Source organism: Lissotriton helveticus, assembly GCF_964261635.1.
Source record: "Lissotriton helveticus chromosome 1_1 unlocalized genomic scaffold, aLisHel1.1 SUPER_1_unloc_55, whole genome shotgun sequence".
Taxonomy (NCBI): Eukaryota; Metazoa; Chordata; class Amphibia; order Caudata; family Salamandridae; genus Lissotriton; species Lissotriton helveticus.
The window spans coordinates 363,571-389,172 of NW_027611698.1; the positions used below are offsets into that span (position 1 = coordinate 363,571).

Below are 25,602 nucleotides of genomic sequence, written 5' to 3' on the forward strand. Positions count from 1 at the left end.
GCCTGTCCAGGAGTGCACAGGAGGAGAGGCCTGTACAGGGAGCAGAGGAAGAGAGGCCTGTCCAGGGGACAGATGAGGTGAGGCCAGTCCAGGGGGGCAGAGGAGGTGAGGCCTGTCCAGGAGGCAGAGGAGAGGAGGTCTGTCCAGGGGCAGAGTAGGTGAGGCTTGTCCAGTGGGTACAGAGGAGGTGAGGCCTGTCCAGGGGGCAGAGCAGGTGAAACATGTCCAGGGGTGCCGAGGAGGTGAGGCCTGACCAGGGGGCAGAGCAGGTGAAACATGTCCAGGGGTGCAGAGGAGGTGAGGCCTGTCCAGGGGTGCAGAGGAGGTGAGGTCCGTCCAGGGGGGCAGAGGAGGTAAAGCATGTCCAGGGGTGCAGAGGAGGTGAGTGTGAGAAGTTGGCCTGGCATATGCTGTCCACTAGTTATAGTGGGACCCATGGACCAGTCCAAACAACCCTTATTGATGATAGATTAAAGAAAACCTTTATTGAAAGCTGTCCTAGTGGTAGCTATGGAAAGCAGCCTTCAGGCTAAGTCTTGAAGGAATATAAAGCAGCTTGTTTTACCAGTCTATAATCTCTTAAATGACCAAATGAGAGCTACACCAGGTATATATATAAAATACATGTATTTATTCTAAAACACACCCCTTAGTCTCTTTATGAGGCTATAAGTCAAAGTACACAAGTTACAAGTCAAATATTCACAGTAAATAGCACAGTTTTCGATAGGCCCCGGGGGGGACCAAACCATATACTAAAATAGTGGTATAGGAACCACGACTTGACTGTACACAAGGCCTAGAGCCTGTAGAATCGCTGGGCCCCTTCAGAACCACCCAAGGTAGTGACACAGGGAACCCACGGGGAATGCGTTCAGTGTGGGAACACAGCCGCAAACGCCGTTAGCTTCTATTGGGAAAGTCACTGTTGGAAATTAAAAGTTTAAGGACACTTAGGAGTTGACTAGGAACAAACCCTTTTGACTTAGATGGTTCTAGGGCTAATACCCACGGGAGCACCGGAGTACTCGAGTTACCTAACCCAGGAAAGCCGGGAGCATAGGTGCCAAATGGTGTTGGGTCGCGTCGTTGTTTTCAATGACGAGTTGCTGCAAAGTGCTGCTGCAGGGAAGAGGAGAAGTGTCGGAGAGATCCAAGCCTGAATCGAAGATTATAAGAACCTGAAAGCAGAGGGGACAGAGTCTGGGTCACTTGCCAGTGACCAGGGGCACGATAGTCGAATGTCCACCGAAGTCGGATGCTTTAGGTGAGAGAGGGAAGTTTTACTCTTCAGCCACGAGGACCAGGAGGTGTCGATGACAAACAGGAGCTGGATTCGAGCTGTCCTACAAGGTATTGGTGCCCGGATTGGACACAACAAGCCTTGGCAACAGCAACCCATGCAGGAAGAGAAAAATGGCTTCGGAGTGGACCAGCAAAGTCCAGGGGACTCACCAAGCTATGGAGAGTAAGGGCACATCTGGAGCAATCAGGGAAGCCCAAAGAAAGTTACAGCTGCCTTCTCAGGGACCCACAAATCAACGGACAGGGGATCGCGAAGGTACCTCGAGAGGAACCAAAAAATAGTCTTAGTTTAACGTCGTATCGCAACCATAAGTTGGTGGTTGTGAAGCGCCGATTTAGTTAGAATGTTAAACACTCTGAGAGCTACATCTTGTTAATGTTAGAACAAGAGGTGACACGTAAAATTAAACATTCTTCCTAATGTACTTATGTATGCGGCTCAAAAACACCAACTGGCTATAGTATGCCCCCTTAAAAAACAAAATATTTAAAAGTTGTCATGAAGACATATAACGATGTTAATGTTATCGCAAACTCAACATTAGAAGAATCTAGAATTCCTGAGTCGTGCTACCACCTCAGCATTAGCATTATTTTTTACCTTGTTCCACTCTTAAGAGAATCTTTCACGATGCCACCATGTATCTTCGATGCCGAGTATGCTTGTGCGAAGAAGTTTCCCAAACTAGTTTAAATACTGGAAGTGTAAACAGCGGGTTCACGTTGTTTGTGAATTCACTCCCTACTCTCATGGTGTAAACAGAGAGGAAGGACTAGCGTTCTATTCTAACTTGGCGGCCATTCTAACTACACCGGCTCTTCACATCCACCAACTTATGGTTGCGATACAACGGTAAACTAAGACTATGATGCTCACAATATGCTTCTTTTCACGTAGCATAAGAAGGCAGATTTTGGTAAGTATGGCCCAAATATGCAGATATTCATTACAAACAGTATACTGCATGGGTTTTCGTGGCATGGCTTTTGGGCTAGGATACTTCATTTCGATTGAGTTGTCAATCTGCATGTTCATTAAGCAAACTATAATATTTAAACAACAAGTCAGTTGCTCTGAAGCCTTTTTAATAAAGAATAGCAAGGACTTTGTTGCTAGCAATGATCAGTGACTTAAGTAGGAAATACGTTTCCAAATAAGCATTATTTAGTGATTTCACATTTTTGCAGCACTAAGAAGATTCTTACTGGAAGAAATAGAAACCAGTGAAATCCGTTCGGAATCATAGACGCTACCACACCTGAAACCCATTGCGGTTTGGAATTATCACCGCATATTAAGTAGGTCCATTTTAAAGGCACTTGTCTTAAACCTAGTCTCAAACATTGAATTTGAAATTATGGATTGATATATACAAATCTTTCTGCTTGTTTTACAGAATCAGTTCTCATACAGGAGATAGGTATTTATATAACCTCAAATAAGACTTGCTTTTAGTGTCTAAATTTCACTTACTCACATCACTATTTTATTTTACCTATTCAGTGCACGCTTCAGATTTCTTTTAATATGACCCTTAGCCCTCGTAATGATTCACACTTCTCACGATCACTCTAACAGCGGAAAGTTCTCACTTCGTTTTGTATTGAGAGTTTTAGCTGGCTCTTACTATCCTAAGCGCACTTACTTGGTCTCTCCATCGTTATTAGGTTCAGAGACCTACTGTTTCACAGAGGTATATTCTGTGTTATTGTGTTGTTGGATTTTTGTATTGATTTCTTATCCCACCACAAGCATGAGTTACACTTGATTGGTGACTTTCCCAATACTGATATAGTATGGTTTGTTTGTTATCAATGGGACAGTTTTTTCCCAATATATAAACTGGTCTTTTTGTGTCTTTTTTCTAAAACACACAGCCTTGATAAAGTCGCGGGACGACCTCCCGTTTGCGACGAAACACGTGTTGGCTGTAGATAATTTCTGGGAAGACTTGCACATAATAAAGTGACCAACAACGAAGAAAGAAGACTAATCTTTTGCGCATTATTTAATGTTGAATTTGTGGAAACGTGTTACATACTTATGTTACTTTATAAGTGAGACGTGTGCTAAGGAGTGTCATTTGTTCTAGAAGCCAGAGGCCTATCCTGAGGAGTGGGGTGGTTCTCCTCACCTTTTAGCACCGTCAAACACTGGGTTCCTTTAAATAATGTGTGTAATTATTTTATGTGGCGCTTTGTTACCTAAATCAAATACCACTGCCTGGCTTTATCTACTCTTAAGTGCATTATAACTTTGCGGTAAATGCTAACTTTGGACTGGCTGCATGGAAATATGTCGTGTTTGGTGTCAAACACCTTGGAATCATACCCCCACTCCAGCAACTGGTGTGGGAGTTTGATCCCACCCTTCTAGAGGGAGAGACATGACATCACAGATATACCCTGTGCCAGCTTAAAAGACCCCTGGCATCACAAAATGGATGCTGCAGCCACAGACACAGGTCTGACCTCCTGCTGCTGACCGAAACTCCAGCAGGGGAGGCATTGACAATAGTTTTCCTGTCACAGGGAGGTGTAACCACCTCCCAGACAGGCTTTTGTGTATTGGGGCTGGGTGGGAGCACTGCAAGAGTGCTTTGAAGTCTGCACTGGGGGCACATTTGGTGTCCCTGTGCATTGTCCAGTTCAAACTAGCACCAGGGGGTACCCGCCCCTGCTCTGGTGCAAAACTGAACAAAGGAAATTGGTGTAGCCCCCCCTCTTTCCAAACCCTTCCAGAGGTGGGTCCCTAGAGCTAGTCCAACCCATTCCTTGGGTATAGTTAAGGAACCTCTGTAACCAGAACTTTAGATATCCCTGGACGACACACTGAAACTGAATCCTGGACCTTACGATGATCTGTTCAATGCCAGATGATTGAAGAATCTCCCTTGGAGTAAAGGAGTTACTCCCCTGCTTGGCAGGCACTAAAGACGCATCTGACCGGTCTGCATCTCTGAAGCTCCCGCCAGACGCCAAAGACTTTGCAACACCAGAGGTGGATTTCTAGACTTCCCCGAGGCTGATCTGAGTCCCCAGAAAAGCCGAGACCTGTAGCCATCGTGGGTAATGTGGAACCGGAACCCCTTTACACCATGCACATTTGCAAGTACATCAGTTTCTCGACGTTCTTCGAAGCTGTGCTTTGGATTACTTGTAGCCCGACCCCAAGCAGAGGATCCACTGAAGATTTCTGGCCTACCCACTCTGAGTGAAACGAGGACTGCCATTTTGTGATTCAGCTCGAGGTACCTTTACGATCCCTTGTCCGTTGACTTGTGGGTACCTGAGAAGGCAATTCTGGTTTTCCTTGGGCTTCCCTGGTTGCTTCAGACGTGCTCTGACTCTCCATTGCTTGGTGAGTTGCCTGGACCTTACTGGTCCACTCCGAAGCCATTGTTTCCTTTCTGCATCGGTTGCTGTTGCCAAGGCTTGTTGTGTCCAATCCGGGCACCAACGCTGCAGCGTTTGACATCCTTTGTGGGTGAGCTTGAATCCTGCTTCTGGTTGTCGTCGATGCCTCCTGGTCCTCGTGACTGAAGAGTCAAGCTTACCCTCATCTCACCTGAAGTACCCGGCATCGGTGGGCATTCGACTATCGTGCCCCTGGTCACTGACTAGTGACCGAGACTCTGTCCCCTCTGCTTTCAGGTTCTTCTCATCTTCGATCCAGACTTGGATCTCTTCGGACACTTCTCCTCTTCATGTCAGCAGCATTTTGCAGCAACTCGCCATTGAAAACGACGATGGGACGTAACACCATTTGGCACCTATGCTCCCGGCTTTCCTGGGTTAGGTAACACGAGTACTCCAGTGCTCCCATGGGTGTTGGCCCTAGAACCATCTAATTCCAAAAGGGTTTGTTCGTAGTCCTCTCCTAAGTATCCTGAAACTTTAAATTTCCAACCACGACTTTCCCAATAGAAGCTAACGGCGCTTGCGGCTGTGTTCCCACACTGCGCTCGTCCCCCGTGGGTCCCCTGTGTCACTACGTTGGGTGGTTCCGAAGGGGCCCAGTGATTCTACAGGCTCTAGGCCTTGTGTCGAGTCAAGTTGTGGTTCTTATATCACTATTTTAGAATATGGTTTGGTCCCTTCTGGGGCCTATTGTGCTATTTACTGTGAGTATTTGACTTGTAACTTGTGTACTTTGAGTTCTAGCCTCATAAAGAGACTAGGGGGTGCGTTTTAGAATAAATACATATATTTTATATATATACCTGGTGTGGATCCCATTAATTCACGAGATTATAGACTGGTAAGAAAGCTGCTTTACATTCCTTCAAGACGTAGCCTGAAGGCTGCTCTCCATAGCTATCATCAATAAAGGTTGTTTGGACTGGTACAAGGTGCCCATTATAACTAGTGGACAGCATATACCAGGCCAACTTCTCACATTGTCCCTGTGGCGGCAGAGGAGATGAGGCATGTCCTGCAAGGGTTGGGGTTGCAGAGGAGATGAGGTCTGTCCTGAGGGAGTGCAGATGAGGTGAGGCCTGTCCGGGGGTGCAGAGGAGGTGAGGCCTGTCCAGGGGGAAGAGGAGGAGAGGCCTGTCCAGGGGTGCAGAGGAGGTGAGGCCTGTCCATGGGTGCAGAGGAGGTGATGCTCTTCTGGTGGGTGGTTGCAGAAGAGGCCTGTTCTGTGGTGTGGTGCCGTGCCGTGCCGTGCAGAGGAGGTGAGGCCTGTCAGGGAAGGGGGAGCTGCAGACGAGGCCTGTCCAAGGTAGCGCAGAGGAGGTGAGGCCTGTTCAGAGCTGGGGGTGCAGAATAGTTGAGGCCTGTACAGGGGGGTGCAGAGGAAGTGAGGCATGTCTAGTGGGGTGCAGAGGAGGTTAGGAATGTCGAAGGGGTGCAAAGGAGGAGAGGTCTGTCCAGGGGTGCAGAGGAGGTGAGGTCTGTCCAGGGGAGTGCAGTGGAGGAGAGGCCTGTCCAGGGGGGTGTAGAGGAGGTGAGGCCTGTCCAGAGCGGGGGGTGCAGAATAGTTGAGGCCTGTACAGGGGGGTGCAGAGGAAGTGAGGCATGACTAGTGGGTGCAGGGGAGGTTAGGAATGTCGAAGGGGTGCAAAGGAGGAGAGGTCTGTCCAGGGGTGCAGAGGAGGTGAGGTCTGTCCAGGGGAGTGCAGTGGAGGAGAGGCCTGTTCAGGAAGGTGTTGAGGAGGTGAGGCCTGTCCTGTGTTTGGGTGGTTCAAAGGAGGTGGGGCCTCTCCAGGAGGGATGCAGTGGAGATGTGGCCTGTTCGGCCAGGCGGGGGGGTCGAGAGCTGAGTTTAAGTTTCTTAATTGTTGTCCCAAGAGATTTGTGGAATGATTGTAAGTTGCTTGTAAACTGGCCAATTGAAGATCCACAGAGTTAAGTCCCTCAAAATATTTTATTATATAGTATAAGAGATTAATGCAGAGTTACAGACAAAATTGCAAAGGCAAAGACCGGGTAAAAGAGGTCGCATCTTTTAGCGTTACATCCAGAGGTTAGTTCACATATCCAGCAAAATGTGAGGGGCTGCAGACCAACATTCCGGTAGCGATTTTGTTTTACGCAAAGTTCTGTAGTGAGAATTTTGTTACTAAGCTGAAAAATATCTAAGAAAAAATAATGAGCGCTCAGACAAAAATGTTCTAAACGGGTGACGAAAGTGGTTCTCACGGATTGTATTCTCGTTTTGATTCTGGGTTTGTTACTGGTGTGAATTTGGATATACACGGCGTTGGTGTGCAGAATAATGATGTTCAGTATGTGCAAGGAGGAAATGTTGTTCCCCTGGTCAGGGCCAGATTGGGAACCCAAACCAGGCCTGACAATTTTGCCGGACCAGCTCCCTGCCTCTTTGGTTGCTGGGGGTGAAATATCAGCAACCAGAACAAAACCAGCCCCCAGTAACAAATACGTTTCCCAGCACTGAAGAATCAGCCCCCACTCTTCCAGCCTCCCGGGGAAACACCCGAAGCCCGTTACGGCCAGTCTGGCCCTGCTCAGGGTGTAGGTTTTACTGACAGTGGCAATTTAAATACCTCAAACACAAATAGTGTGCAGAATAAGATACGCTTCTTGCGATGTGTAGTAAATAGGTCCACGCTTGAAGGTAGTTTTCATGTAGTTTTATTGAGCAGATAAGTTAAGTCAGGTACAAGCTCAATAGGAGACTTAAGGGACCTAGGGGAGACCCCACCAGGAGCTCCTATCCAGGTGCTCCCATACAAACTGTCACTCTCCAGTCAGAGTACTAACATTCTGACTGCTGCATTTATGAACATTCTAAAGATGGTAGAAATGCATCACATTGGGAATTATAGGATATTACATATCCCCCTTTCTTATATAAAATTTAAAAGTTAGAAACATTATTTTAGAAACAGAGAAATGAAATCAAGAAAAGTGAGCACAAGAAAGAAAGAATTAGTGAAATAGGAATATTCGTCAGGAGTAAAACAACAAGAGGAAAGTAATAAGAGAATTGAAGAAATATGTGAGAATTAGGAATTTAACAAAAGAATGGATTTAATTATTCTAACCATCCTCCTTTCTTAAATAGCAGAAAAGAAAAGAATAGATTAAATATGAAAAGCAACTCCATGCACACTTACTGGCCAGAATAGGAATGAATGGAGAATGAACATTTTTGAAATTATAGAATTCAGAAAAGCAGAAAAGAAGAATAAGTATAAAAGAAGATGAGGAACAAAAGGAAGAAACCTCATCTAAACACCATTAATCTAAAACAAAATACAAATTAGTAATGTAAAGGTAATAGTGCAAGAAAAATTTTCAAAATACGATAACACAGAACATATTTAGCAATAAGTGCATGGGAGCACCTAAATAGAACTAAACTCAAGCTAAATATGATATTAATACAAAATCTCATTTGCACAGTGCATGAGAATAGAACTTACAAGTGTTGCAAGTATTAAGACACTAAACTGTGAAAATACACAGCAGAAATGAGTAGAATTTAAAACAAGAAAAGTAAATAAAACTTTAAACTTTTCAATAAATTCCATCAAAATAAACACCAACAAAATCTATATGAGGTCCATGTGTGGACTAATGTAGTGCTGTTAGAAATTAAAGGACTATAATCCTTAGCAAAACACAGAGAAACAAAATTTGGAGCAATCTTTGTATAGACACTATACTTATATGTGCACAGTTATGAACTAAAGGGAAAATAACTCTATACAAACCACAGACAAACTAGGACCAGTGGAATCTGTGTATTGACAACTGACGTGCACAACAGAAAACTAAAGGGACTAAAACCCTACCTAAGACAGAAAATTTATTTTAGCGAGGTATGTGTGTGCAAACCTAAACTAAAGGGACAGGTAGGGACCTTTAGCAAACAAAAGAACTTGTCCTCTCAAAATGACATGTTGTATTACAAGTACAGCCTGAAGTGTAAGAGATACACAGCTGTATGTTTAAACTTGGATTGGATACTACTTTAAGTTACACTAATTAAAGTGCACTGAAAATAAAGTCATTGCAGTCACAAAACAATTGCCTATAAGAATAAAAGTCACACTGTGAAATGTATAAATTACAAAGACCAGGCACATAAAGGGAGGGACTAGTGAAGGAGTGTGCGCATCACCCTTCACAAAGAATGAACCAAGGTAAGGAGACCAGCTCCCACATACCACTACCCATAAAACTATTGTGCCACAACTGGACAAAAAAAAAACGACATTTCACCTAACGACTATATACACAGGCTATTGATGACAGTGAACATAATAAACAAATACATCACCAACCTAGAATGATAATGAATTAAAGCTAAAATGTTGTGAAATAAAATAAGAATGACACCTGCAAAAAAATGAACATGTTAAAAGTAAGCCGGTGAGTGAACTCTCTCACCCGAAATGATAATTGTCTCCTACGTCGATCTTTCAGTTTAGGAATGTCAAACACCCACGGTAGAAAACATGTGCTCTGAGTCAATTTTAATGTAAATGTTAATGTCTTCGTTTGTTAAATTAAACTGCTTAATGTACAGAAGGTATCTCCGTGCTCTCGATGACTCCACAGACATCCAAGTGTAAATATTGAAAACTTGACATTCAAAGATGGTGGCACGTTTTCTGACGTTAGGTCGGATGGCTCCCAGTGCGTCAGCGCAGCAGAGCGTCTGACATCAGTCCGAAGAATGCAGTGACATCCAGAGGGATCCGAAAAACTGTGCTGCATGGCTCGAGGACAGGTAAAGATACGCAGTGTTTATTTTTGAAAATAGCAATTAAACTGTCAAAGTTGCATGTGACTGGCAAAGCTATTAAAAAATGCTAAATATCACTGAAAGTCTCGATAATAAGTACAAACTTGTACCTTGTTTAGTTTTAAATGTCTCGGACAAAATAAACTCAGGGTTGATTTCAATCTTAACAGACCTTGACGAAAATAGAATATAAAGTTCTGCATAGACGTCGTGAATGAATATAACTTGCCGCTAATGACATTAGTGAAAACAACTGAAAGAATTCTTGTAGTCTTTAAAGTAGCACATATCATCTGGGTGAAAGTGCGCAGCTGGTAAAGTGGAAGTCTGACTAAGATTTAAAGCGTCCATTAATCTGATTCACGAGTGGCACATCCATCGTGACTGCTTAATTTCAGTTACTAAAAGTAGGAGCATTACAAATAGACAGTCAGTAGCCTTCCCACTTAGCCACTTATTCCTTGCATGTTTGCTCGAGGGTTGTTTAGTAAAATGTTCAATCTTTAAACACTCGACTGTTAATTATACCAATATTCCATTGATGTTGAAAAACGCTGCTGGAAGAGCTACAGTCAGAGAAGAGACTCACCAGACACTTGAATAACTGGCAGATTGATGCAAGCGACCGGTTATTTTACACATATCCTTCTTACTTTGAAAACGCTGCCAGTTATTATTAAGAGCAAAGGCATGTTGCTAGAAAGGCTTACAGAGAATAGACTCACCAGACGCTTGAACAACTGGCTGCTGTGGGTGACGGTGTCAGGTCACTGGTGGGGTCTCAATGCCAGTTGTGGTGCTTTGTTCAACTTCAGAAATTCTTGTGCTATAAACTTGCTTGTAGTCCTTGTAGAGGTGAGGTGACAAAGAGGTAGGTTCGTAATTAGGATCGTCGCCAAAATAATGTAGTAAATAGGTCCACGCTTGAAGGTAGTTTTCATGTAGTTTTATTGAGCAGATAAGTTAAGTCAGGTACAAGCTCAATAGGAGACTTAAGGGACCTAGGGGAGACCCCACCAGGAGCTCCTATCCAGGTGCTCAGCCCATCCAAACTGTCACTCTCCAGTCAGAGTACTAACATTCTGACTGCTGCATTTATGAACATTCTAAAGATGGTAGAAATGCATCACATTGGGAATTATAGGATATTACACGATGTTTGCTGGAATCTGGGAAAATGGAACATGAATCAGATGGCACAGAATGGGATGTCACCATCAATGGTCCCAGCCCAACTGGCCTCTGTGTCGAGCATGCAGAATCAAAGGCAGATATATTGGAACATGCCTTCAGTCCCGATGGTCCCACAGCCCAGTGCAGAATAGAACGCCAAATTCTCAACAAATTCAGTATTTCAACAAAATCCTTCAGTGAATAATAAGGATTTCCCACAACTTCCTCCTGCACTAGGAGTTTCTACTGGACTGAATCAGACACAATGACGATGCCTGAGATGGGAGAAGGATTGCATGCTTGGTGCAGTCCTAGAGGTCACCCAGAGTGGCTCTTTTGTAGAAGAAGTAAATGGGAATCCAGCATCACTTTTAATCAATGAATGTGCCTCCCGTTCCACAGTCAGACTGACGGGAGCTCCCAACTCACCCCTCTTGGGAAAGGAGTCCAAGTTGTAGGCATTTCTAACAAACAACTAATAAGCTGTCAGCAAATATTCCTGTACAAATTGGGTCAATGATGAATGGCCAGAAATGTATACTGTGATTAAGATCCAGTTATTATGTTAGGGAATTACCTTGTAAAATGACTTGTGGCTTTTTAGGGAAGAGTCACAATTAATTATTCATTTTGTAGGTGTGGTTTATTAAATTACATTTTGTTGTGCCATGTTTTCATGAACATTCATTGATTGCTGTCATTTTTACCTCATCGTGAACCATGTCAATAATGTGTTCTCTCCGTCTAAAAACTTAAGAACTTTTCCTTAATTCCTAAATGAACAGATTCTATATCAGTTTGCTATTTGATATTATAAAAAAAGTTTTCTTATATCTTAGCACACATTTGTTGTGTGTGGTCTGTCTGTTGACTTTACAGCTAGAGTTATTTCTGAGTCTGGCTTTTCATATACTTTAGAGGTTACCTTTATGTGATCCTCCTGCAAATATTATGATAATTATTTCTCTGACTGAGTAACCATGTTTATGCCTTCATTAATTATTTGAAACCTTTAATATAGCTTTGAAGCTTGTTGTAGCTCCAAAGGCAAGGGCCTTTACCAGGGAGCGGTCCTTTAATGGGCAGTATTGCCTGCTACGGCTGACTATAAGGTCATTACGCCGTTTGCCCCATGAGGGCAGAATGTGTTAATCAATAAAACAACGGTGTCCCAGACACCGAGGGGGTTGAAACACCTCCTGTACTCTGAAACCTTTGTTTCAAAGCTATTGCTGTGAATGTTGAACAGTTAACAGCCGCATGCGGGACCACGCTGGTTAATTGTTGAACATTCACAGCAATAGCTGTTAATGGAGGCTGAAGTCAGACTCTGGTTCTCCCTGTGCTCGGTTGTTTTGTAAATCCAGGACGGTTATTTGTAAAACGTGATGAAGTGTGATTGTCGTCTGATGCAAAATTATTTCTTTACTTCCTTTCAAGGTATTCTGTGATGACAGGCAGTGCAGCGTGGCTGCCACCCTTGGGGGAACAAAAAAAATAATTGTCAGGTAAGGATTCCTATAAATCTATGTTTCCTTTTCCCCTGTTTCTTCTTTCTCTCTTCCCTTTCTTGATCTCTGTTTTTTTTGTCTCTTTACTTCAACTTTTGACTCCCTCAGTGCACTATTCTTGTTGTTATCAAACTTCTGATAATAATATGATGGAGCCACATTCCACTCTTGGAACATGTTGGGGGTGCAGTGCAGGCCCAGTTCCTTTTTAGGTCAGTTTTGCCCAGCAGTTCCTTAACTATTATCACATTTTTCTCCTCCTCTACACCACGTGATGGTGGTTCACCCTGATTAGAGGTGCCGCACTGTTGCGCTGTTACTGCGTTTAGAAAGTGACTGTGATTTTTAAATTTTATTGAATCATTGTGTGCGTTCTAATGGGGGGAATGTTTTTAAAACTATTATAATTGCTTACTTGTGTGGGGTTACTGCATTCTTTCCAGGCACTCTTCTGCTTTTTTCTTCATCTCGGAGAGAGGGGTGGGGGACTTGTGGGGGTCTTTTGCTCCTTCCCCGGTCCACCACGGCTCGCCAATTGTATGGAGGGAAGTGAGTGTTTCACTCTTGCTGCTCTATTCCACTTCCTGTCCCAGATCGATGGGCAGCGCTCTAGTTGTTCCTGACTGTCCCAGCTATTTAATCTGAATGCCAGGCCGAACGCGCAGTGAACGCACGCAGCAGGCGCGCCAAAGGCACGCCTGTCTGTGTCAAGTTTATGCCTTGTGCCAGGGACGCTGTCCTTTTTGTTGTAGACCATGGTAAGCCCCTTGTTTACCCTGAGAGGAAAGCTCTTGGAGCTTCAAGGATAGAAAGATAGAAGGATGTGCACTGCAGGTCGATGAACTGTGAGCATTAGGCTATATGAGTGTGTTAACTGTAAGACAGTCATTCCATTGGGGGTAGCTAAAAAACCCAAGGGGAAACGTGTCAGCTCTACCCTTACCCATGAAACAGTCCTTTTCGGGCCTACTCCTGAACGCCAGATCTCTGATTAAACATAGAGCAGAATTTAATGATTTTGTCTCCTTCCGTAGGCCTGATTGGGTATTTATTACTGAAACCTGGTCTAGAGATTGCTCAGGGCCTGACCTAGTGGAGGCCATCCCCTCAGGGTATGCTCTGTCCAGACTTGATAGAGGGGTTTGGGAGTCCTTTATATAGACACCTTCTCGTGCTTCACTGAGGCCCTCACCACTCCCTCAGATCCCTAGCAGGCCCTATATTTCTCCTTGAAGATCCTACCCACTGATAGTTTTGTGGGAGTGGTCACCTACCGGCCTCCCGGACCCAGAGGAATGTTTAATCAGGACTTCAGCAATCAGATTGAGCCTTATTTGGCTAGATCCAATGGCACTCTTTTGGGTGATTTTAACTTCCATTTGGAAAAAACACTGTGCTATGGAAACTATGCACTCCTGTGGCCTTCCTCAGCTGGCGAGGAGGCCCTCATACGGCGGGACACATTATGGACGGGATATTCTCTAAGGATCCGAGGATAGAGGTGAATGATCCCATCCCACTCTCTTGGTCTGATCATTACGCCATTCCATTTTTTCTGCCAATTGTAGAATGCCACCCAGATCCCAATTTTAAAAACAGGGTGGAGATGAAGAGAAACTGTAGCCACGTAAATAAGAAGGGTCTTCTAATTAAGCTTTGCAATTATTGCTGTCTCCACCACCTGGATGTTAACTCAATCTATGATGATTTTTCCAACTGGCTCTTAGCGGCTCTGGGCTCTCTTGCCTCTCTTAAGGAGCATTATGTGGCCAGAAAATGCCCTTCGGCGCCCTGGTTCACCGAAAGGTTGAGAAACCTTAGGCAGGAATGGTGACAGCAGGAAAGAATATGGTGCTGTGAGCTTATCCCAGCCGAAAGGGACCTGCATAAACTCAGATTGAAGGAATATAGGCTAGCTATTAATGAGAAAAAGGTTATCTACTATTCCAAGATGACGGAATCCATCAAATCCCAGAGGGAACTCTTCACTGTGATTAATTCGCTCCTAGCCCCCTCGGCCTCTGACAACACCGAGGTCTCCCAGGAGCTATGTGATAAAAAGGCATGTTTTTATACTGACAAAATCAAGGACATATATTCCTCCCTGGAGATATCCAATGTCGGAGGGTCAAAGGCCGATCGTCCTTCAGATTCTCTGGTAGCTCCTCCAAAGGATTGCCGCTTGAGCGCCTTTCCCCCTATCCTTCAAGAAGACACGGAGCGGATGGTAAGGGGAATTAGATCTGGCTCCCCTATGGAGCCCTGTCCCCTGAAGATCCTGAATCTAGGAATGGAGGCTATTGTTCCTACTTTGACCGTAGTTCTTAATGCCATTATTACTTCTGGCCAGTATCTCACTGCCTGGAAAACGGCCGTGGTTAAACCTCTCTTAAAGAAGCTCTCTCTGGATCCGGCAGAACTAAAGGACTACAGTTCAATTTCCTGTTGCCTGTCCCAGCTAAAATCTTGGAAAAACACCTGAACCACCATCTTAGCACCTATCTGGAGGACCATCAGTTGCTCGATGGCTCACAACATGGGTTCAGAAGTGAGCACAGTACCGAGACAGCGTTAACCGTTGTTTTTAACAACATTCGACAACAGGTCGATGCAGGTCACACCACCTTACTGACCCTTCTGTACCTAACGGCAGCCTTCGATACCATCTCTCCCCTTAGATTGGCTGGGAGGCTCTGGGAAATAGGGATTGAGTGCTCCGCCCATAATTTGCTTACATCTTTCCTTACGGAACAGGCTCAAAGAGTTACGATGGGTCAATTCCTTTCTGCTCCTAAACGGCTGTTCTGTGGAGTTCCCCAGGGATCCTCATTGAGTCCCACCCTTTTAACCTTTATGTAGCCCCGCTTGCCAGGGTTGTACGATCTTTTGGTCTAGAAGTGTTGTCCTATGCTGATGACACTCAGATCATGATTAGCATCACTGAGAGTGTTGAAGCTTCAGCAGCAAATTTTAAAGGCTGCATGCAGGCCGTAGCTGCATGGATGGCAGAGAACTATCGAAGACTCAATGATTAAACCCAGAAAGCAGGTTGAGGCTGCCTGTTAGACTGCAATTTAACGAGTTCAAACTGTTTTTTAGGTCTATTCCTGGCATTGTTTAGCTATTTCCTAAAGTCGTTTGCTTTTGAGCTATGTGTGTGTTTGTTGTAAATGATTCTTAGAGATCTCAGGTGCTGGAGGTGTTCAAGCGAGGAGGAGAATCTCCATGACCCTTCACTCAATGTTAGATTGCATCTTTCAGCGTTGAGACTACCATTGTACCAAGGCTCGGAGTCTTTGGTGGATACTCTTTTTGGTTGGATGGGTTCCATAGAGTCTAGAATGTTTGTCATTGAATTAGTGTAATGATCAGTAAGGTCCTGGACATCTGACATGTCGTCGGAGGGGGAAGGATAGATGTCAGTTCATTCAGGTTTATGTTTCGAGGGTTCTTTTTCCAGTGTCTGTTTTCTTTTATTTTAACCTTTTATTAGGACAGCGATTCAGCGATGAGCAAAGTGATGCAGTGATGGTCTGTCCAATCACATGGAATGATAGATTCAAGTTGAATGGAATTAGCTTTAGAGATAATTAGATCCATGGTCGCTCCATGGTTCTGGGTAGGACTTTTGCATATTTGGATCAAGTTTAGATCAGCTAGGAAGGTTTTTAAGCCAATCACTGATTGGTCATCGGGTCATTCCAGTAGAGGTTGAAGTCACCAAGGAAGATTTGGGCGCAGTATACACCGGAGTTGGTTGTGATGATTTCCATAATTTGTTCATCGGATGGGAGGTTATCTCCTGGAGGGTGGTAAAACACATGCAGTTTGTATCGAGGCCTATCTTTACTCAGGATATCGATGCCTAGATATTCACAGAAGATGAGAGTAACGGTTTGTGCTTGCTTCACAGAGAGATTATTGCAGTGAGTACAGGGGTTACCTCCACCAGGTCTGTTTGGGCGATCTAATCTGATGATGTCATAGCTGGGCGGTGCTAGAATGTTGAGCGTTGATGTGGAGGAGTCATTTAGACAAGTTTCAGTCAGGACTATATGGTTAAGATCATAAGTAAGGATAAGGTCAGCAATATCCACTGCGTGTTTAGATGCCGATCTGCAATTGAGTATCGTACGTTTCAGGTGGGGTATGACGACAGCGGAGGCAGCCTGAGTGATGGGAATTTGCTTGAAGTTGGAATTGTTACCTGCTCTGAGATTGGGCCTAGCATCTCAATGTCGATTCGACTGAAGGAGGAGGGAGTAAATATTGTTGCCCGATTGGGTATCTTTCATCCTGATGGGTCGGGGGGAGGTGTGGGGGTGGGGAAACGTCTTCCAGGTCAAATGAGGAGACGTTGCGATTGCTGAGATCCCATTGGATGTGCAGGGTGACATCCGTCTAACGTGATTGGTAATGGATTGTTAAAGGGAGTGTCTATTCTTACTTGTCGGACAGGTGGGACACCAACAATTAGCGAGCTCGGATGTTAGGGATATTAGGCTTTAAACCTCAGCCTTAAGTTGATGAAGCTCCTGAGATATCTGTGAGTTTGGTGTCATTAGTAATGTGGGAACAGGAGGTCTTGATGTGGGCCAGGAGGCCAGGTGAGACTGCTCCGGTTTATGGTGTTAGGGAGAAGCTGAGTTGAGAGAACCCGGCGAGGGTGGAATAGAGATGGAGTCATGATTGAAGAGTGGGGGTGTGGGACTCATAAGCTGATTGATAAGTAGATAGGCACCATGTTATTGATCATGTTAGGGGGTTCCGAGATAGCAAGTATAGGAGAGTAGGATCTGCTTACTATGGTTACCCCTACTTTTTGCTGGTGTTTCACTGTTTTTCGACTTTAGTCTGGCTGGGGCCCTGCTAACCAGGACCACAGCCTAGCTGCTTCCTCTCTACAATGATTGCATGTACTTTAGGTACACTCTAGATTGGTTACTGGGTTACCCTTGTGAGTCCCTAGTATATGGTACCTTAGGTACTAATGGCATAGGTACCCCAGAGGCCTACCAGGTGCTGAAGCATGTATTATGCCACCCCTGGGAGCCTTCCAAAATGGTACCACAGGTCTGCTACTGCAGCCTGGGTAAGGTGGTGCATGCACCCATGACTAAGATATAGGTTACCCATTTCTACCTTTAAACACTGACGCATATAAAACTCCTATGGCAGGCCTTATCAATCCTAAAGACAGAGTGCTTGGTTTTGTGTGAGAGGGTGCCCATGCATGATCAGGACCCCTCCCGCAGCTTTCGGAATGTTTTCCTTGAAGCTGTTCTGTGATGCAGCCAGGCCATATACTCTTGAATGCATTATAACCTCGCTTGAAATGCTAACTTTGGAATGGCTGCATGGAAACAGCCATACAAACCCTTTGGAATCCTACCTCCCTCCACCAGTCCTGGTGGTGGGGGTTGAATTCCACATTTATAGAAGGAGAGACATGTACACACTAACCTAACCGGTAATAGTTTAAAAGAGCCCCAGCATCACAAAATGGATGCTGCAGCTACAGGCACGGGTCTGACCTCCTGATGCTGGATGAAACACTGGTATGGGAGGCCTGGACTATAGGTTTCCTGTCACAGGGAGGTGTAACCACCTCCCAGACAGACTTTAGTATATTGGGGCTGGGTGGGTGCATTAATATAATGCTTTTCGGACTGTGATGGGGGCACACTTGGTGTCCCTGTGCATATCCCAGTTCAAACCGGTTGCAGGGGCACTCAGCACCTGCTGTGGCACGAAACTGGACAAAGGGAAAGGGGTGTAGCCACCCCCCTCCCTGGATCCTCCCATAGATGGTTCCCCAGAGTATGTCCAACGCCCTAACTTAGTATAAATATAGGAGCCAAGTCCTTAGGACTACAGATTACACCTGGACGAAACTCTGCAACATATATCCTGGACTTCGACATTCTACACGACTAGAAGACGGAAGAATCTCCCTTGGGGTCAAGGAGTGACTCCCCTGCTCAAGAAGGCACCAAAGAAGCAACTTGCTGGTCTGCATTTCTGAGGCTCCCGCTGGACCCTGAAGTATTTGCAACTCAGGACATGGACTTCCTGACTTCTCAGAGGCCGACACGAGATCCCAGCAAAGCTGAGACCTGCATCCCTCACGAGTGACGTGGGACCGGAACTCCTGGACACTGTGCACATTTGCTAGTGCATCCACTTCCCAAGCTTTCCCGAAGTTGTGCATCGGGCTACTTGTGGTCCAAGCCCCGAGAACCATTTGCACCGAAGATTGTGAGCCTACACTCCACGAGTGTTCCGTGAGCCCGCTGCTAGCATTTCTGCTCGAGGCCCCATAGCGATCCCTGGTCCATCGACTGGTGGGTCCCCACGAAGGTAACTCTTCTTTTCCTTGGGCTTCCCTGATTGCTCCAGACTTGCCCTGATTCCCCTCCAAAGAATAAGTCTGCACCAAAGCCAATCTCTACTTTCTGCATGGGTTTCTGTTTCCAAGGCTTGTTGGGTCCAATTCGGAAACCGACACCACAGTACTCAACATCCTTTGTGGGACAGCTCGAATCCAGCTCCTGGTTGTCCTCGATGCCTCCTGGTCCTCATGGCTGAAGAGTCAAGCTTCTCTTCCTTTACCTGAAATCAGCAGACATCGGTTGGCATCTTCTCATCGCCTTCCTGGTCATAGGCAAGTGTCCCAGACTCTGTCCTCTCTGCTTTCAGGTTCTACACATCTCTGATCCACCCTTGGATCCACCCGGACACTTCGTACTTGGTCGCCTGCAGCATTTTTAAGCAGCTCACCATTGAAATCAACAACGAAACCCGACACAAAAAGACACCTATGCACCCGGCTTCCCTGGGTGAGGTAACGCAAGTACTCCGGTGCTCCCGTGAGTGTTGACTCTAGAACCTCCTAGTTCTAAAGGGGTTTGCTCCAAGCCCTCTTCTAAGTGTCCTTAACCTTTAAATTTCCAACCGCGACTTTCCCCATAGAAACTAATGGTGATTCGCGGCTGTGTTTAGAGACTGCACTCTTCCCCCGTGGGACCCCTGTGTCACTACCTTGGGTGGTTCCTGGTGGCCTCAGTGATTCTAAAGGCTCTAGGCCTTGTATCTATGTCAGTCGTGGTTCTTATACCACTTTCTTAATATATGGTTTGGTACGCCCCTAGGGCTCAACGAATATTGTGCTAATTTACTGTGTGCTAAATAAGTTTACTGAATCTACTTTTGCCTCTAGCCTCATAAAGAGACTAGAGGGATGTGTTTAGAATAAATACATATATTTTATATATATACCTGGTGTGGTTCTCCTTTCATTTGGCCATTCATGAGATTATAGACTGGTAAAACAAGCTGCCTTACATTCCTTCAAGACTTAGCCTGAAGGCTGCTCGCCACAGCTACCACTAGGATAGCTTTCTATATAGGTTGTCTTTAAACCTACCATCAATAAGGGTCATTTGGACTGGTGCAAGGTGCCCACTAGAATAGTGGACAGCATATGCCAGGCCAACTTCTCACAGCAGGTGTCATGGTTTGGTCCAGAAAGGGTATCACAGATGCATCAGTGCTGACAGCGGGGGCATGTTCAGAGGTCAGGGGCAGAGATGAGGTGAAGGTGTTAGTATCGAGTCAGTGTATTTCAGTGGTCGCTGCTCTGGGGGTGTGATGAGGGCTCAGGCTATTATGACGAAAAATGTTGGTTGAAACAAGCTGCAAGGGTAATGGTAAATGAATGCTGTTGGGTAATCTGATGAAGGTGGATAGGGAGGAGGGGAAAGGGGTGAAGCAATACAATTAGTGGGGAGAGGGGAGGATACACAATGAGGTACCCATGGGATGACTAAAGGGATAGGATGAGCTTGGGTCAGAGAGGAAACCTACTTTATCACAGAGAGTTTGAGAGGAAAATTTCATCAAGTAATTCTAGGCTGCATTCAGATGCTTGGATGAGGATAATCCAATTATTATAAATGTAGACGGTTGCCTCTGTTCGGAAAACGATAGAGGGAGTTAGAGAGAGTCTGAGACCGTGGGGGGCTTTAGTGGATGCAGTGATCCAGAGCAGATAGCAAAGGGCTTTCCTTCATTGTGCTGGTCTTTTAGTGTAAAAGATAAGGTCACTTATGGTAGCTCCTTTATTCGTGCAGACATAGAGGTTTGAAATAAGGGTTTCTGGGTGAAATTTGAGAAGCCTGTGTTTGAAGTTCTTGAAAACGCTTTTAGGTAGTTTAGGGGAGGTATATGATAGTGTAGGAATTACAGCCGTCTGGAACCAGTTTGGAGACTAGTGATCTTCGAGAAAGGGAATCCGTGGCTAAGGACACCAAATTTCCAGAGTGGAAAGAGGGGAGGGACCGGAGTACTACATGCTCACATGGGGGGAAGCCGAGGGGAGTTGAGGAGAAGGGGGTATGGTCAGATGAAGGAAGGAAGGGATGGAGCAAATCATGGGGTGGCTGGAGGAGAGTTCCATGTCACTGTTCTACAAAGACAGCCCATTAACCCCTTCGACGCTCATGACGAGCCCAGCTCGTCATGTAGGGCCCATTGATTTCAATGGAAAGTCAATGGACCTACATGCATACCCCTTAGCAGCCAAGTGGTTAAACAGCAGCATCAGACAGAAGATGTCAAGACTGAAGAAGATACTCTTTCTGTTTTGGGCTTCCCAACGTTATATGCATGCAATTTCTAGGTGGAAATCAGCAAATCCTGAAGAGAGTGCCCAGATGCGAATATAAAAAAGGGAAGTTGAAATATATTAGGTCAAACTAGATTTTGCAATTAGGAAGATAGAATCCTGATTAGCGGGATAGGGGGGATGAGGTGAACAGTGGCCTAGGATGAACCTAGAAATTCGATAGACCGAGCCAGTCTGGAAATCTCAGCAGAATTAGTAAACAACATCATTCTATAATGGCCGCCACCTTGGAAATATTTATAAGCTATAGAACATGATAGTCCTTCTTACATGTCCATAAGAAGGACATGCTAAGTCCTATGTCAATATCTAGATTTCTAGAGGCAGCGCCATTTTAGATTGGGCAGGAACGATATATGGGGAGAGGGTCGATACATGATGCAGGGCCTACAAGGGCCAGATAGAGCCCCTTTACGCCACAAGGGCCCAAACACAATCAGCGCACAAAAGGCCCCCTTAATCAGGCCTCGAGTAAACAGCGAGGGGAATCCTCCTGAAAAAAAGTTAGTAGTGAATGAAACCAGTCACCTCCATGAACAAAATATAGATTCCTGTCGAGCAATCAAAATTCTATTGCTGTTTATCTCAGCAACAGCAAAACAAATATAAAAATCAGTAGATCAAGAGTATGAAAAATTGTGAACACTTCCTCAACTCGTAAAGTGTTAAAGCACCAGGATCAATGTCTGTACAGGGGCTTTCATGCACCAAATTCAAAGTACATCAATCCAAAGTCAAATAGAAAATGTCAATCCAAAGTTCTGTTCTGTCTCACGAGTTCTTTATTCACTCGAAGAATTCCAAAGTTCCACGTTAATAAATTTCAAAGCAAAATTTCAAGATTTCACAACTTCCAATGTGCATCAGCACCAGCCAACACGTGTTTCGTTGGGCATTTATCAATGCCAACCAACTTCATCAGGGCTGCAAGCCAAAATAATACAGTATGATAATCAAGTATATGCTCAAGATTATAGGTTCAATTTAAGAGAAGTTAATTCAGGTTACAAAAATTCACCACCTAGGTGAGAGCATAAACACAGCACCCTCTTAATAGTGACACATCTGATGTACATTAAGTGGATCCCAGTGAAAAAACATAACACACAGAAAAAACATTCTGTCCTTGTGCCAAATTCATTCCACCTAATTTAATTACCTTATTCCATTAATATTTGTCCTTAAATCTTTAGCAGTTTCGAGCTCTAATCTGGCTCTGCAAGCAACAATTCCTGGAATGACATAGGGAGGCTCTAAACAATGTCACCACAATCAGCAAGAACCATATTACTTAGGTCCATCTACATCTGTTAGGCCATGCACGACCAAGAAATTAAATAGTGAAACTAATCTCAATATCTCGAGTGAATATGTTCACAACTTAAAAAACGATAAATATCAAGGTATACCTCTCTCCGTTCTCACTCGCGTTAATATCTGATGCCACAAGTTATCTCACGTTAGTCAGTCTGTCAGAATAAATCAGAACATGCCTCTGTTATTTATCTTGCTATATATAAGAAACAATAGCGGTAATATTAGTTCGCCATACTCTGTCTTACCTAATCTTGCACCCGTTAAACATCCCGCACTCTCGTTCCGAGATGAGTCCGGTATACAGGGTCTATCAAAGAAGAGCCATTAATTATGAATCTCCTGTCAGTAAATATACTTAGTGTAAATAGCGGTACAGAGGATAACTCTTACCTATATCCCTCTGTCGTGATATATTTAGTAATGACTCCTCATGTATCAACAACCGGCGTGTGTGGTAGCCGCCATCTTTCTAAAGTAGTACCAGTGAGGTACTATCGGGCCAACTTAAATTGTCAAATGGCAGCCGCCATCTTGAAGCATGTTCGTTAAACACGTTAATCTATTTTAATATAATGTATTTGCCCCATTGTATTTAGGCATAAAAACCTATCAATATATCAAGAATAACGACATTATTGCTCCATATGTCGAATATCCCATTTGCTCAATGTCTATTATATTCGATCGCGGTAGCCAGTTTCTTACCGCCATCTTGTGACGGGTAGTATTTGTAAGAGGGAAGTATACGGTCGCTAGGCTACTGTTCTCCATCCACAAAATTCATATCAAACTACTTATTCAAAAGTATTGGTATTTATGTGAATAGACTAAATAGTTATTAAAACCATATGCCGAATTTATCACAACGCTATAATAAGGATCACATAGGTCAGATTTCCGCCGCCATCTTGGAATGGTTGGGATTATCACTAATCTATAGAACGAGATACCTATCACTAACTACTGTAATCCAATTCATAAAAAGGGGGGTCACGATTCCGTATATTTTGGAAGTATCATCAAATTCAGTTAATAGGTCATAAATTCTGCAAAGTGTACAAATAACTTGTAACTTGTGGGGATACCACAAATACTAACAATTTTTTAGTAGAGGTTCAGAGGTTCAAAAGAGGAATCCGAGATACAGGAGGGAGATTTGGCAATGCACAAACAGGAAGACAAGGAGAGGGAGCCGTGGCAAACGCAGGAGAAGCGGTCCCGGGGATGAGGGAGAGACTGAGGTCATGGAGGAAATAGATACCAGTTCTAAAGAAATTGAAGTGATTAACCTTTCATCTGTTGAATTGTCTGACAGTATGAGTAATGTATTAAAGAAAGGTTTGGGGTATTGTCCTACCAAGAATATTGATTGGTATTCAACTAAAATTGATGTGTATAAGTTTGTACGTTTACTAAAACTAAAAAAGTTCTTTTCTTTGAAAGATAACGTAAGGACAAAAACACCAAATAAACCATTATTGACTGAGATTACTATTCAAGACCTGTGTGACACGAAACTATTATTGTCCCTGACTGAATCAGAAGATGACCCTGTAACTATGAACTCTCTTTTTAGAGATCTTGAGATTAATCCTGGTTTAACATCTCCTAGTGGGTTTAAAGATAAATCTAAATGGACGCCACAACTGTCTTCCGGTAATGTTATCGATGCCTTTTACAAAGCAGTTACTCTGGATATAGACAATTTAATTAAAAGAGAAGGACAACAAAATAAGAAATTTCAACGTGACAATTTGAAAACAGATGAAAGGGAGGCACTACGTCAACTTACTGATCACCCTGAATTAATAATACGCAGTGCTGATAAGGGTGGCAACATTGTTGTTATGAATCGTATTGACTACAACAATGAAGTTTTGTCCCAACTTGGAAATGATAAATATTATGAGAAGGTAGCTGTTAACCCATTGGAAAGGATTAAAGGTACAATCAATACAAAACTGAAAGAGTGGTATGATAAAGGTCTTTTGGATAACGATGAATTTCAGTATCTTAAGATACAATCCCCTAGGGCCCCTTGTATGTATTGTTTACCCAAAATACATAAGGACAGACAGAAACCACCGGGTAGACCGATAATTTCGGGTATTGGGGGGCCCACGGAGAGATTATCCCAATTTGTTGATTCATATTTAAGACCTTTTGTTTATAATTTACCGTCACACATTGAAGACACAAAACATGTCCTGAACATTATGAGTGATGTAGTGTGGGATGATGATATGATTCTAGTAACTCTGGATGTGGTATCTTTATATTCAAATATAGACCACGAACAGGGCATCCTAGCAATTGAGAGTTTCCTGAATAAAAGACCAGCCGAATATTTAGATCACACCTCTATGTTATTAGAGATGACCAGAATGGTTCTAGTAAACAACTACTTTCTCTTTGAATCCTCCTGGTACAAGCAAAAGACTGGGACTGCGATGGGTTCTAAATTTGCTCCGTCCTTCGCGAACCTCTTCATGGGGAGGTTGGAGGCGGAGTGGATTTGGGGCCCTAGGGGCAGTCAATGGATAGACCATATATACTACTGGGGAAGGTTCATTGACGACTGTTTATTATTTTGGAGAGGCACTACTGATGAATTGAAGATGTTTCTGGAATTTTTAAATACTAATGACCTTAATATGTCATTTACCACACAGTATGATAAAGTGAAGCTAACCTTCCTTGATATTGAATTATTTGTGGAGGGTAAGAAACTTAACAGTCGCATGTTTCGTAAAGAGACTAGTTGTAACTCTCTTTTACGAGCGGACAGCTGCCACCCTAAGAGCCAGATCAATTCAATCCCATATGGGGAAATGATTAGAGCTAGACGAAACTGCTCTAGTGATACTGATTTTGACAAAAATATTAGGGATATGAAGATGAGGTTTAAGAACAGAGGTTACTCGAATAGGGTCATTAATCAGGCTGTGAATAGGGTACATAAACTTGAACGATCGGTGACTCTTAAACCTAAAATTAAGAGGGATACGGTTACTGATAACCAGACTATCAGGATGATAACTAATTTTGGTGTGGGGAGTAATAAGATTTTTGGTATCATGAAAAAATACTGGCATATGCTCTATGCTGATAAAGATCTTAAACCTTACCTTAAAGATAACCCAAGTATTACTTTTAGAAAAGGAATGACGATTGCTAATATTGTCAGCCCGAGTTACCCTAAACCCAGTGTTCACCCAGGATACAGTGAATGGTTACGTGCCCGTCCCAAAGGCTTCCATTACTGTGGCAACTGTAGTTCATGTTGGTGGGCACGGAGGAAAGTTTTGACATTCGAATACAACGATACAGGTACTCATCACATTGATACTTTTATTAACTGTGATTCTAATTTTGTTATCTATGTCATT

The 25,602-nt window shown here is 43.9% G+C and overlaps 1 protein-coding gene across 1 annotated transcript in view; it reads left to right on the forward strand.

The window, feature by feature from the left end:
- The window catches only part of LOC144806235 (uncharacterized), a 105,275-nt gene that overhangs the window by 74,037 nt on the left and 5,636 nt on the right, over positions 1-25,602 (forward strand). The window contains 3 exon segments of the mRNA XM_078672632.1: positions 2,204-2,222; positions 23,657-24,126; positions 24,886-25,167. Coding sequence (XP_078528758.1) covers positions 2,204-2,222; positions 23,657-24,126; positions 24,886-25,167 — 771 coding nt within the window.